General features: G+C 37.9%; 1 protein-coding gene across 2 annotated transcripts in view; it reads right to left on the bottom strand.

Annotated features, from left to right (window-relative positions):
* Positions 1 to 14,460, bottom strand: part of NFXL1 (nuclear transcription factor, X-box binding like 1) — a 44,076-nt gene that overhangs the window by 5,012 nt on the left and 24,604 nt on the right. For both annotated transcript variants that reach the window (XM_003641238.6, XM_004936055.5), the window contains exons 19-21: positions 7,253 to 7,357; positions 4,223 to 4,309; positions 1,213 to 1,266 (exon numbers count right to left, since the gene is read on the bottom strand). In XM_003641238.6, the coding sequence (XP_003641286.1) occupies positions 1,213 to 1,266; positions 4,223 to 4,309; positions 7,253 to 7,357 (246 nt within the window). The remainder of the gene's footprint in view (positions 1 to 1,212; positions 1,267 to 4,222; positions 4,310 to 7,252; positions 7,358 to 14,460) is intronic.

Here is a 14,460-nt window from a genome sequence, read left to right as displayed (position 1 = left end):
TCATTATCTACCATCTGGTGATGTGACTTGAAGCACATCACTGTCATAGGGCTCTGCTTCATATATATGTGTATACATATATATGTGTATGTAAATTATATATGTTCTTGCTACCTTCTGAAGAGGTTTGCATCTCGTACCATCTTTCTGATCTCATTAGTACCTTTTTGCATAGACAGTTCATTTGCCAGTTGCAGCTTCTTGAGACTTGTTTTTATTAAGGCTGTAAACTAGTTAGTGCTTTGGTAAGTCTGCAAAATTGCATTTTGGTGTTTGCTATACTTCTATAATGTGACCAGCAGAGAAGCTCCCTACCCAAGAATGTTCTAGTGAGATTGGGAGAACGGTACAAGATGATCAGACATGTAAGCAAGTCTTCTGCACCCACTTCAAGCAGTGAGCCACTGCTGCGATAAGAATGGAATGTGCAACCCAGGTGAAAACTCATGCATAATCTAATACAGAACTGTTTTGATAACTGAGTAAAAGGAAAGTCAGAAAACACACACCAGACTTAGAACACGACTTGTGTCAAATGCTCTGGCACAGACATACAAGCCTGCTGGAAGGAGTGCATTGATCATCTGTGGCCCCCAGATGATAAACCTGAGCTAGCTTTCACCAGCAACCAAGCTTATAGTTAATTTCTGAAACAAGATTAGTGATAGTGTTTCCATGCAGCTGGCACAGATGCTTCTTGGATTACAGTGCCGACAACATACACTCACCAGAGCCAACAATTACAGAAAAACTCCCCACCCACGCCAGACCTTGAAGGACAGAGACCAATTTAGGTTTCTTCATTCTCAGTAAGGGGATTAAGTGAGAAGTTCCACTCCATAACTGAAATCTCTACAGACTAGTAGCTACTTAGTAATTCTGTGAGTTTTATGCATTATAAAACGATGGATAAAAATCAGAAGTATTTTGTATTTAAAAAATACATATATATATATAAATACACACTATACAGTAATTCTAAAGTGACATCAAACTCATTACCATTTTGCCCATGGGTATGAGAATTGTTAGAGAAAATGAGATTGCTTTTAACTACCGTAGATCACTCACGGCACACACCTAAGGGCAACATAACAGCTGAAAGCAGTAACTGGGAACACCACTGTACAAAGTATACAGCTTGGACTGCACGTGCATCAAATGATTTATTAACACAACAAGGTCAGGGGGAGGTAGAATTATGTTTGATACCTGCTGTCTTCGTTTCTCCTCTTCAATAGCAGCTTTGGCTTCTGCCTCTTTTATCTGTCCAGACATACAAAGTGATAAGCAACTGCTGTAAAAGCACGTAAAGCTATTCTCTTACAGAGCCATCATTACTCTTTATATTACAGTTCTCAGAAAAGCAAGCAAAACCTTCACCATGTGAGCTATGAGCTTAGTCAGATTCTAAAACATTCTGTGAAAAACCTCTTATCAATTTCTGTTTGAAAAACATGGAACGTAAGAGATGGTACCATGTTATAAAACTAAACTTCTGACTAACTGGAAAATTCAACTGACAAATATAAAACCTGGGGAAAAAAAAAGAAGTTTATTCATTAACACCAGGGAAAATTCCTTAAGAAAGTCACTCTAAGCTTTCAGTGACTGAATCCTCAATTCAGCACACTGTACACTGACAGGTAATTCCTATATACCTTAACAATTAACACACACACACACACACACACTTCATTCCAAGTAGTTCAAATACAACCTGACTGCTATAGCAAAAGGAAATCTCCACCTTTGTACCTAATAACATATTGGATAATGTGTACTCAAATTGCTCTAGCACCCTTGGTGTAATGCAAACTGTCAATGTAATTACATTTGCTTCACCATCAGAAAGTTCTATGAAAAATAAAACCTGGAATTACAACTGATCATTCTATAGAACTGTTACATAGCATTCAAGGCAGCAAATTAAATGCCAGAAATTACAAGGAAAACGAATGGCACAGAAAATATTAAAATATAAATATACAATGCACTTGAATCATAGTTCCTGCATTATTTTGATCCTACAATAACAAAAGGATGTGAAGCCTGAACATATGCAAAGAACAATGGGATGGACTGGCTCGTGCCTAGATAAGAGATGCTTAACTTGGATTCATCAGGTAAAAAGTAGGTGATTGACAGGACACAAAATCCTGAAGAAAGAGATGCCAAATAAGAAAATACATCAATAAGGACTTTTCATTACACACACAAACAAAAAAAAAAAATAAAAGAAAGAAATCAACAGGAGGCAAGTTTACAACAGAGGGAAATATTCAACTTCAGCTAAATGCTTGGCTAAACCTAGAAATCAAGTGCCACATATTTACATACCTCAAAAGTTTATGGCAGCTGAAAAGCAATTGGACCTACTAGCAAACTGAATATAGATGCAAAGGCATCAAACATTAAGACACCCCCTCTATCTCTGAAATTCCCTCAGTCAGGCATCACTACATTGACTGATGTGAAATATCAAATCGATCAAATCAAATTGACTGATATGAAATATCACTAATAATTTCATTTAACCTAGACAATGGCAGAGTCTCTCATCAGGAAATGTACAAAGATCTTTTCAGTCATGCGTATCTGAAACAGGAAAGTTTGCTATGCAAAAACTGCACCACTATCCTCCTGGTGTTTCACTGCCATCTAATGGCAGAACATCAGTTCTAAAAGAAGAATCGGTCCACCAACAGAATGAAGCCACAGAAGAGCTTCTTTTGTACACAAATATGACAACAGCAGTGTAAGATACATAGGTAAAGCAGGAAGATTAACTGTCATAATCAGTGTGGGAAAAAAAAAATATCTAGAACTACTTGGAGTAAAATTAACAGTAAACAACACTCAGTTTCTCAGAAGTGCGTGCTCACTGTGCCATATATTAAGAGTTAATTTATTAAGAATTAATACACTTCATTTTTGGAAAGTGGTGGTCACTTTGCAAACAAAGCAAACTAAGTTCTCTTTGTATATATCTGCACTTTGAACAAAGCTATTTTTTCTAGTCTTACCAATTAAACACCAATTGACATAATCTCATTTTATAAAGTGCTTATGATAGAATATCATTCTAGAATGTCATTTGTAAGTCAACACAGGTTGTATCATACAAACCCAAAACAAAGAAATTCACATTCTTCTGTGAGGAAGGAACACAAGGCTAGTTTATGCCACACAGTACATCCATGGCATTGCTTATCATAGGAACCTGGAGTAATTTGCTTGTTGCATTAGAATATTCCTCCCAGTTGAAGGCAATGGCACAGGTAAAAAATATGAAATATTATCTGCTGAAGTAAAACTGCAGCTGACACTGCACCCCATTGAAATGTGCTCCTCTGTTGATGCAGACTTCTATGAATTCACCCCACTTCAGTGCACTCCATGTCCAACAAACTCACTTCCACACTTTACTAGAATGATTTGTTATTCCTGATTGCAAAGTTGCAGAATTTGGTTTACAGAGTACATGTTAGAACTTGCCTGTCAATCCTGAAATTCTGAGCAGAAACAGACCAATATTGCTTTTATAGAGTGAGCTTTTGGGTTGAATGATTATTACATATACTACTAAGTTGATAAAAGTCAACCAATTCATGCACCACTTCCTCATGCTTTCATAAAAGGTCTACAAAAACAATGTAGATATGCTGTCTCTTTAGGTGAGATTATGCAGCAGTTTATATACTTCAAACAAAACTACTGGAGAGCTGTTCATGTTTACAACAGGCTGAAAAGCACACACAATTGCTGACAGCTCTCTATACTTGTGGCAGTCACCTAATACTGTGAGACAGGATCATGCAATTTAAAAATCACACTTAACTAACTTTCAAAGAAAAAGTAAGGTCTAAATGAAGTGAAGTGCTTCTATTGCTCTCATTAGCACCAATAATTTTATTATCATTGATTAGCGCTTCTTGGCTGAAGAAAACTCCAGTTACAACGTACATTAAAAATAAAGAAGAAATAATAGAGTATTATCCTAACATAGTACTTCATTGAGTTAGTTGACACTACCTACAAGTAGTGTAATTCTCAACAATAAGCAGATTCAATAGTCAAAAATTAAATGTGCAATTAAACCATACACTGACTTACATTGCATTTCTTGATGTTCTTGTCTTCAAAAAGTAATAATCTGCTTGTTTTTTCCAACTTTTCTCAAGGCAATGAGGATAAATTATAACTAAAATGGATACGCTACCTCAGACGCCTTCCGTTTCATTTCCTTGCATAATGCATCGCACTCCAGTGAAACCTGGCCTTCTTGAATCTTGCTGCACTGTACTTCCTGTTAAGTATAAATTGAGTTGTTTGTAATTCATTTCCCTACATAAAAATTGAATTATAATGTTCATTTTGTTAAAATTATAAAACATTCTTATTCGGTATAAGTATAGAATGAAGCTTATTAATAAAGTATTACTTGAAACCATAACTGTATTCAAGCATCCTTTTCTATTTTCCTTCTTTCTGATAAGCTAAACTGAAAGCAAGAATAAATCAAATGGTTCCATTTAATTTTTCTTGTCTTTTTTTTCCACTTGTTTATTTAAGACAAAGCAATATAACCTTGTGAACTCTGTTTAAGAAGATACCATGCAGAGTAACTAATAAGTAACTCTTACGTAACTTCATATCAATTCTTGCAACTGTTTGAGACCACAGGGCAAGGTCTGGTCATGGGAAGATCTCCTTTACTTCCTCTCCTTCCTCCCCCTTACATTGAAGGCCAAAAAACAAAACCAAACAAACAAACAAAACCAGAATACCACCACACACAGAAAGATGTTGTCTAACTAATAGCCTATGAAGAATTTTGTCAGGAAAGCACAGTAACATAACCAGAAGATATTCTGGTTTTCATACTTTTGATGATACACAGAACAAGTTTTCAATGTTCATAACACATAGTAAAATCCAAAAACTAACTTTCTTTCAGAGCAATTCAAGCACGTTAAAAAAAACCACCTGTCTAGACAGTTAAGAATATGGTCCACCACAAGTTGATGGTTACAAATTCAAGTGGTTTATATGACCTTGTATGTTTACATGCATAGCCTTATGATGCAAGTTAACTTCAACACCAGAAAAGGAAGAAAAAATCCTCCTGTTCTGCACTCAAATTATGAACTCCTACATTTGATATTAGTTGTGGTGGTTCAGATGAGGCACATTTACAGGAGAGCTTGGAATAAGCGTCCTATCGACTACCAACCTCACCAGTGGTATACAGAGACAGAAGACTGATACTTCTGTAGAGGAGAATTCAACTGTAAATATTAGGTACCGAATTCTGTTTCTCCGTATCTTCAAGATCACATGGAAGGCTGCAGGCACAAAAAACTAAATATACAGATACACTATCCTATCCAAAAAGCTAAGAAAGAAGTTCACTATCTGCTCTAAGTATGCAGCTCTAAGCAAATATGCATAAGGAACTTCTGGAGTCAACAGACACCCTAATTATCATCACTGGCAAGGGCAGATGCATAAGGCAAACATTAAAAACATCATCTTTCACACTATAGAAATGAGTCAGATTTCATAGCTGCAACTAATACACGGTCCAATTATCAATGGCTTATTGGTTCTATCATCATTTACCCTCAACACTGTAGTTCGCTATACAAAAGAGAGCATGGATTTGGGTCTTGACCTGGAAACAGTGAGATGATATTGAAGGTGAGGATAAGTGTTTTCTTCTCTTTCTGAAGGGAATTACCATTTCAGTAGGAATCAGAAGGATCAGTTTATGGCTATTTAAACAAGTGGGCTGTCATTAATAGAATTAATAACTACTTATAACAATCTCTCCACCTTATTATAATTAAATTTACAAGATTAAGAAAAAAAAGTAACTGTTGTCAGATTTAAAAAACATAAAACTTTCAGAATAGCAGATCTGGAATGTTCCATTTCTGGCCAGTCTATGAGTGAAAAGTGAGTATCCTAAAAATTAATTTCATTGCTTCTTGCTACCACACTTCAATTGAACATCCACATAAACTCTGAAGACATCTTGGCATCCTGGGACAATATAATCTGAACTGGCCTAAACATAAATAGCTGCATAGTGTCAGAACTCAGCAGAAGATGATATCACATTTCACTTTTCCAAAAACAGTATGAAAATTAGGGACAGCAACAACTAGATGTAACAGAACTATCATGGAAATACCCATCTTCCTTATTCAATTAAGTCTGGCATAAGAAACAAGCATACTTTTTAATAGGTATACAGACTAGAGTCACAGTAGATCAAGGTTGGAAAAGACCTCAAAGATCATCAAGTCCAACTGTCAACCTGTATCTTAAGGAACAAGAAGCAGAAGTACAAGTATATAGTCAACCAATGATATTATTGATTTTACTGAACACTGTAGTGAAAGAAATTAATAGGAGCACTTAGTTACAACAAAATAATTTATCCACAGCAGAAGTCAACATTTCTTTGTACCATGGGCAACTTATGAATAAATAAAAGCTTGCTATCCTGCTCAATTTGAAGCACTTACTCTGGGCATTACCATCCTTTCTCTTGAACTTGCCCCCTGCAAGATTTTGGATTTCAGAAGATGTTTCTTGGAGAAGCTAAGAACTCTGGGGAAACTGCAGTCTGTGTGGATAGCTCAGAAGTTAACCGGGTCTTGAAAATAATTTAAGCATGCTTTATTTAAGCTAGATAGCAAATTTTTCATTAAGTTATTAACACTTGTCAAGAGGTCACACCAGCTTCTGTTCTTCCCCTCACAATATTTGACAGCTATAACAAGCTTCGTCCTTTATCTCTGCTAAAATCTAAGGATGCTGATGCCTCTGTTTGCTTTAAGGGCTGCAGACAACCAAAATCAAAAACATCAATTAGGGATTCAAAACATCTGTGACTGTTCCAATTTATGTAATTATAAACTTCCCCGTTATCATTAGGAAAACGTGCTTTGACTTCTTAAATCACCCCGGATCATCTGATTATTTTCCTAATGGAACTACAAAAATTGAAGTGTGCTTGATGATGAAGGTATTGCAAGTCTGGCAGCTATCATTTTTTAAAATAAATTTTATGTTCCTCAGTGAATATTTTGATTGTTCCACCCAGACCTTCAGCTGCTGTTATTGCTCCGTTCAAGTAACTGATTCTATTCCAATCTGCACCAGAGACAATCTGCGTACACAAACCTAGATACATACAAAGAAAATACATCATTCTCAGAACTGTAACTTCAAAACTTACCTTTTTCAGTCTCTTACAAGGACACTTGAGTTTAACCTTCTGGCTGCAGTTCAGAGGACAATCACCTGAATGGCAAATCTCTTTACACCGGTGACCACAAGGCAACTACAAACAGCAAAACAAGAAATACCCCCAACAATAAGTAACTGAAATTACACGCAATCTATGAACTAGTTTTATTTCAGACATAGCAGCTAAACAGAAAACTCATTCAGTTTACCAGGTTTGTTTTCCTACTTGCAAAATTTGAAAGAAAAAGGTCAACTCATTGTACTAGTTATTCACAGTTTTTCAGTTCACATAGAATTATTTATCTTTTACTGGGACAGTTTGATCAAAAAACAATTTTTTCTTTCAGATGTTACGGGAACAGTAATCTCCACAATGATTCATACAGCAACTACCCGAACTATCTGTATGGCAGAGGAATAAAAGTAGGTGAGATAAGAAGAAACTGAAAACTGAAATGAAGCATGTTGTGACTCAGCCTGTCCTACAAATTGCTAACAAGACGGCAGAATTAGAAGCAAAAAAACTACAAAACTAGGTTTTCTGTGCAAGAACCTTATGAACTATGCAGGAGTCAAATACAGGCCACCAATATTCTTATATCTGAATTAATTTCACAAAATCCTAAATTTCTGCATTTGGTAAATTATTCTGTTTTTGACATCTGATAAATAGCATTTCCTCTTTTTTAAGCTGTGAGTGAAATTTTTAACACTTACAATGAAACTATTATTATTCATTACTGTATTAAGAACCGAGATAGTAATTTAAATATGCTGCTGCCTTTCAGGAATGGAACAGCGTACCCAGAATGACATTAGATATAAAAAAAATAATTCACAAGAGTAAAAAAAAAAAAAGTTTTCTTCCACTATGTTAGAAGCTCAACTGACCTTGCTCAGGTCCCAAACCAAATCTTCACAATCATTTTTCATTTTCAATTACATAAATCAATACTGCTCAATGCTGTTGATAACCAAAGGTGATAACTCATGTAAGATACCTAATTGACTCATTTGTAAAGGTAAGTTTAAATAATAAAACTATTGAAAATTATATTAGAAGCCGTCTTTTTTTTTTTTTTTTAGTAAAAAAATGACATTTCAACCGTTAACTGCAATCAAGCAATTAACACAGCTTAGAAAATGCTTTATGGTATGCAGTTTTAAAATACATATTTTTCACATTTATTAATAATTGAAGAGCTTCATATGCTACATCAGCTGTTCCACAAGAATAAGAATGCTACATAAGTAATAAAATGCAGGTGCATGCACTTGTTGATGAGTAAGTTTGGATTCTTAGAAGTACAGCACAGCTCAGTTAACTTCAAAGCCAGAATCATGAAAACCATACCTAAAACAGAACACAAAATTTTCCAGCTTGAAATTACAGAACGGGTATACCAGTTTTCATGTCAATACCAGTCACGAATTTACTACACTGACAGATACTCTGCAGTTTGGGCATTGTGCTCTCAGTCACTGTCCCAGAATATTCCACACAGGACCAGAAAGACTGTCTCAGTCGCCAAGTCCAAACCCCCCAATACAATCTCTGTATAACTGGATCACTCCTTGTCACAGAAAGAGCTGGGGGAGAACATAACAGACACTTGACCACAGAGGCTTTTCCAGGATAACACTTCAAGAAGCAAGAGCTTTTTCTTTCATTTACATTTTATCCAGCCATTAGTTCTTATCCCCAGACTGAAATACTTCTCTACTGTCCTTTCGTAACAGGCTCTTTTTTCCCCAGAATATTCCCTTCATTGAATTCCAAGCAGCTTTAATCAATGCTTCTTGTTAGCCAGAACTGCAAGCAACATTCCAGATTGAAGAACTTTGTATAATGCCTTAATTGCAGCTTATTCTTAACAGAATATCTTTTCCTATACACGTTCTACTCTTATGTGCATTTCTCTTCAGTTATTTATGCAGTGACAATAAGGATTTCTGCTGTCTCCCGGGAGACTTATTATTGGTCTTGACATGCATCGTCTTTCTGCTTTTTTCTGTATCTGTACTATGTCCCAAATGCATGTATTCTGCTGCACATACATTTCCTCAGTTGTCACCTACTGACAATACACCAGAAATTTTCATAAGAAAATCCCAACAAGCTTTTGGTGCCAAGGTCATTACTGAAAACAATGCAAGACCAGTCCTAAGTCTGAGCCCTGAGAAAATCCCCTTGTTGCTAACATCTCACTCCAATCGCTCATGTAGGAAGTTTTGTTGTTGCTTATGTTTTTTTTTAGGGGGCTGCCATTAAAAAAAAATAAAACACAGAAAAAGAAAAAAAAAGAGAACCATAAGTAGCTGTTTTCTTCAGTATACCCCAATCCTTCCATCGATCCTCTCCTTTACATGAATTAGCTGTTCACTACCTCGCACAGCCTCAAGTGCCCAACTGAAGCATGACGTAGGGGACCTCATCTCTTTTCTTTGTCTGGAGGAAAAAAGAAATTGGTTGTTCTATCAAAGAAGGAATTCAGTTTTGTCTGGCACAAACGATCAGCCGCAAGTCTACTTGAACTCTACCTCAATTTTAAAAGGCGGGTTAGAAGCTCATGATTAAGCCTTGTACATGCTGAAGTCAGAGTATAGGCCAGGGGCACAGAGTCCTAACATGAGTGCTGCACACCAGCGACTCCAGATCTCACAGAGGCAGCCACACAGCCTCTGCACAGTAAGGGAGACAGCCTCTTTCTGGCTCCCTGCCCAACTGCATTACCTACTGAAACAGCTACAAAAGTCTCATCTGCAGGACATCCTAAGCTAGAACCAACCATTTCAGATTCATCTTCCATACTCACTAGGCACGCTTTCAGTAATAATGTCAAAGCCCAAACAGTTTTATAACTCACGTGTCAGAGCTGTAAATTCTACATAATCTCCATGTGCTACTGCAGTAGAAATTATAAAGTTACCTACCATCAGAGCACAGCACAGACATATACTTAATCCAATACCAAAATCATATTTGCTCGTCTACTGCATACAGTCACACGGTTCACACTCAGCAGGATGCAAGACAAGAACGAAGCTGACAGGTTCGGTTGCTTCTCACTCCCTCCAATGCAAACACAACATATAAATCACGGGAAGCAGTTCGACGAGTGGCAAAACAACACCCCCATGAGCTAAGAGAACAGAAGCAATCCTACCACTTAGAATCATAGAATCACTAAGGTTGGAAAAGACCCACAGGATCATCCAGTCCAACCATTCACCCATCACCAATGGCTCTCACTAAACCATGTCCCTCAACACAACATCCAAACGCTCTTTGAACACCACCAGGCTCGGTGACTCCACTACCTCTCTGGGCAGCCCATTCCAGTGCCTGACCACCCTTTCAGAGAAGCAGTATTTCCCAACGTCCAGCCTGAACCTCCCCTGGCGCAGCTTGAAGCCATTTCCTCTAGTCCTATCACTAGTCACCCAACAGAAGAGGCCGACCCCCAGCTCACTACAACCTCCCTTCCAGTAGTTATAGAGAGCAATAAGGTCTCCCCTGAGCCTCCTCTTCTCCAGACTGAACAATCCCAGCTCCTTCAGCCGCTCCTCATAAGGCCTGTGCTCCAGACCCCTCACCAGCTTTGTTGCCCTCCTCTGGACACGCTCCAGGGCCTCGATGTCTTTCTTACAGCAAGGGGCCCAAAACTGGACACAGTACTCAAGGTGCGGCCGCACCAGTGCTGAGTACAGGGGGACAATTACTTCCCTGTTCCTGCTGGCTACACTATTCCTGATACAAGCCAGGATGCCATCGGCCTTCTTGGCCACCTGGTCACACTGCTGGCTCATGTTCAGCCTAGCGTCAATCAACACCCCCAGGTCCATTTCCTCTACACAGTCTTCCAGCCACTCTGCCCCAAGCCTGTAGAGTTGCCTGGGGTTATTGTGGCCAAAGTGCAATTTGGTCTTGTTGAATCCCATCCCATCGGCTTCAGCCTAGCTGTCCAGCCTATCCAGATCCCTCTGCAGGGCCTCGCTACTGTCAGGCAGATCGACACTTCCAGCCAGCTTGGTGTCATCTGCAAACTTACTGAGGGTGCACTCAATGCCCTCATCCAGGTCATCAATAAAGATATTAAACAGGACAGGCCCCAGCACCGACCCCTGGGGAACACCACTCATGATTGGTCGCCAGCTGGATTTAACTCCATTCACCACCACTCTCTGGGCCTGGCCCTCCAGCCAGTTTCTTACCCAGCCAAGAGTGTACCTGTCCAAGCCATGGACTGCAAGCTTCTGCAGGAGAATACTGTGGGAGACAGCGTCAAAGGCTTTACTGAAGTCTAGGTAGACTACATCAACAGCCTTTAATTCTGACACTTCTGCCAGATAAGTACTGTAGTGGCAAGGGAGGAGTTTTTGTCCTTTTTTTTTTTTTTTTTTTTTTTTGCAAATGTTGAGCTACTAGGTGCTAAAATATAATGTGTGTATCCCTTTAGATCTTTCTCCCTGTAAATATTTTGTTGTTAATAGCTAGTAAACTGAAGGCTGAAAAGAACAGGCTTTATGTTTGTCATGGCAAGCCCATTAAAAGAAAGCAACGTAACCCACAACTCTGAAAATAAACAAACAAATCTTTATGAGCACTTTCCACTTTGGGGATGCATTCAAATCTTAACGTTATGCCTGGTGACTCAACATTTACAGATGCTTAACTAATCTTCACCAGCAGGTAATAAACATGCTCTGTTAATACACACATAAGAACTCCGCTCTTGAGCAGCTGTCTTAAAAGTTATACACAAAAGTTGAGTTTATCACTTCCAACCCATGAGGAAGACTCATCAGTTTTAAGTGCAGCTCTGCTCTCAGAGCTCTGTGAAAACCTCTGCTGCTTAAGCTAGACATGGAGGAGAATGTGCTTATGATAGAAGCAAGGCTTCTGTTGCACAGCAACAAAGTGTAACAGAAAACCGGTGGGGAGGTTCAGCCTCTACTGCCATCCCATTAACATCTGCCTCTGATGTCATGGGCCAACATAATAAAATAGGAGGCATTACTTTCAGAGCAGCCCTCATAGATGTATCACAATGGGGTCCCATGTTCCACATTAAGACAATAGCAGAGTGCACAGTAAAAGCACAAAGTACTGTTATTTTGTTGAAAAACTACTAATTACACAGAGCAAAGAAAAATGTGTTAAACAGACCCACAAATACTGGTAATGGGTATGTAAATAATGGAAACTGATATGACTGTTAAAACTCGCATTTCAGATCTGTCCCAAAACATCTGCTAACTTGATCATAAGAATTTAATTACCACCGATTAAAAAAAGTTAAATTTCCTTCAACAGGATATTTAGCTATTGCTACCAAACAAAACAAAGAACTTTTTAATTAAAACTTCCCATCCAACAGCTGTAGCAATATCAAAGACTTTGCTTCTCCCTAAAGCAGATAGGAAATATGAGCTGTACCGCACAATATTTGAAGTCTTTTTTAATAGCTTTATACTACCACATCCAAAACAAAAGCATGAATCCTGGCAAGACTTTTGAATTCCTGTTGTATTTTTCCCAAGGCACCAGACAATACAACTGATCTTCATAATCCTTCGAAGAAGCGCACTACCTGCAATTCAAATGTGGAAGTATACTGCTTTCCACAATTTCCATTAACCAAAAAGACAAACATCTCAAAACTAAGACTTCGGTAGAACACTGTATTCCATTGAACCTAAACTGCACTAGGCTGAACTTGGCAGAGTTATAGAATACACTGATTTTTAAAACGCGTTAGTTTCACTGAGCTCTTCTGGTAAACCAAGTTCAGCTTCTGACACTGAAAAGGAAATTCTCATAAACACTGACCTGGTATTTACTTTTGGGCTGCGAAGATAACACAAAAGCTTTTCAGATTTGGTGTTGAGGGAACCATTTTTTTTTTTTAGACAAAAAGAAATTAAGAAGAACAGAGAGTACTTCTGAGGTTATCAAAACAGGATTGGGGAAAGTAGGAGAAACTGAAAAACAACGATAGGAATCATTTGAAGCAGGACTGAACTAACACGTTTCAAGAAAACTGCTAAGACACAGAACTAGAAACACAGGAAGGGAAGCATATGCAATATCAGTTATGTAAAAATACACTACAAAATTTTTCATGTAGATGAAACTACATAAATCCATATCTACAGGAATGAGAATTTTAAGAGTTAAGCAAAAGCTTTATCCTACTAAAACAGATTCCGTTGTCCTGAGTTTTCTGTTCACATCCCACTGAATTCAGTTCTAGAAAGGCCCTGTTCTGCAGATGATGCAATTCTGAACTGCAAACTTGAATTCAGTAGTATTACTGGATGGATTTTAAACCACAGACCGAGTCTTGGGAACACATCCAGAAAAATCTCAACAGTTACATTAATCAAAGTCAAAGATGAGATATGGAAAAAATCTTTGAAGAGAACCTGAAGTACAGGAACACACAGTTCACGTTAAGAGATTAGAAGTACTCTTGAAAACAAAGAGGAGGAAATGTTGCAGCAAATAAAACCGAAATAACAGAGAGGGAAATGAAAGGACAAAAGTAAGAGGTAAACAGACAATGAAATAATATCCTAAAGCGCTCCCCTGCCAGAAAGAGAACTTTCAGACATCCATACGAGAAAACTGTGTCAGATGCATTCATTTGCTCATGTAAGACAAATAAAGAGGATGAGCAAAATGAAGACACCACAAAAATAAGGGCGAAAAGTAGAAGATGCAAGTAGACATACAGCAAAGAGCCCAGAATTTCTATTGGGGTTTCATTAATTTGTTAACATAACTTTGTCTGAAAAACAGAGACTCTTGGGAAGCAGGCCAGAATACTGTCAGTTTTGCAAATTACTCAAAACCAGAAAGTCTATCTAGTAAAGGATTGGACACTTCTGAAACCAGAAAATAATGCAATAAAAGTTTTGAACCTATGTTTACTCAGTTGAGGCAGAATTCAGACAAGGAAAGACAACAGATCACAGACTAGAGGACACCACATGCAAACCAGCATAACGGAACAGAATGCAGTCAGTGGAGAAGGACAAGCTGAATCAAATTACTTCTGAGTGCCCACTACATAGTACTGGACACAAAGTAAAAGGCCAAAATAGAATAACAAAACAATAAACAACTATGGGATTAAGCATTCTCAATACTTTGAAAATATGCACAAGCCTTTTCTTTATTGCAGAGAAGCA

This window comes from Gallus gallus, chromosome 4 (genome assembly GCF_016699485.2).
Source record: "Gallus gallus isolate bGalGal1 chromosome 4, bGalGal1.mat.broiler.GRCg7b, whole genome shotgun sequence".
In the NCBI taxonomy this organism is placed as follows: Eukaryota; Metazoa; Chordata; class Aves; order Galliformes; family Phasianidae; genus Gallus; species Gallus gallus.
The sequence above is the reverse complement of the archived record's forward strand: the minus strand, read 5'-3'. Positions and strand labels throughout refer to the sequence as shown.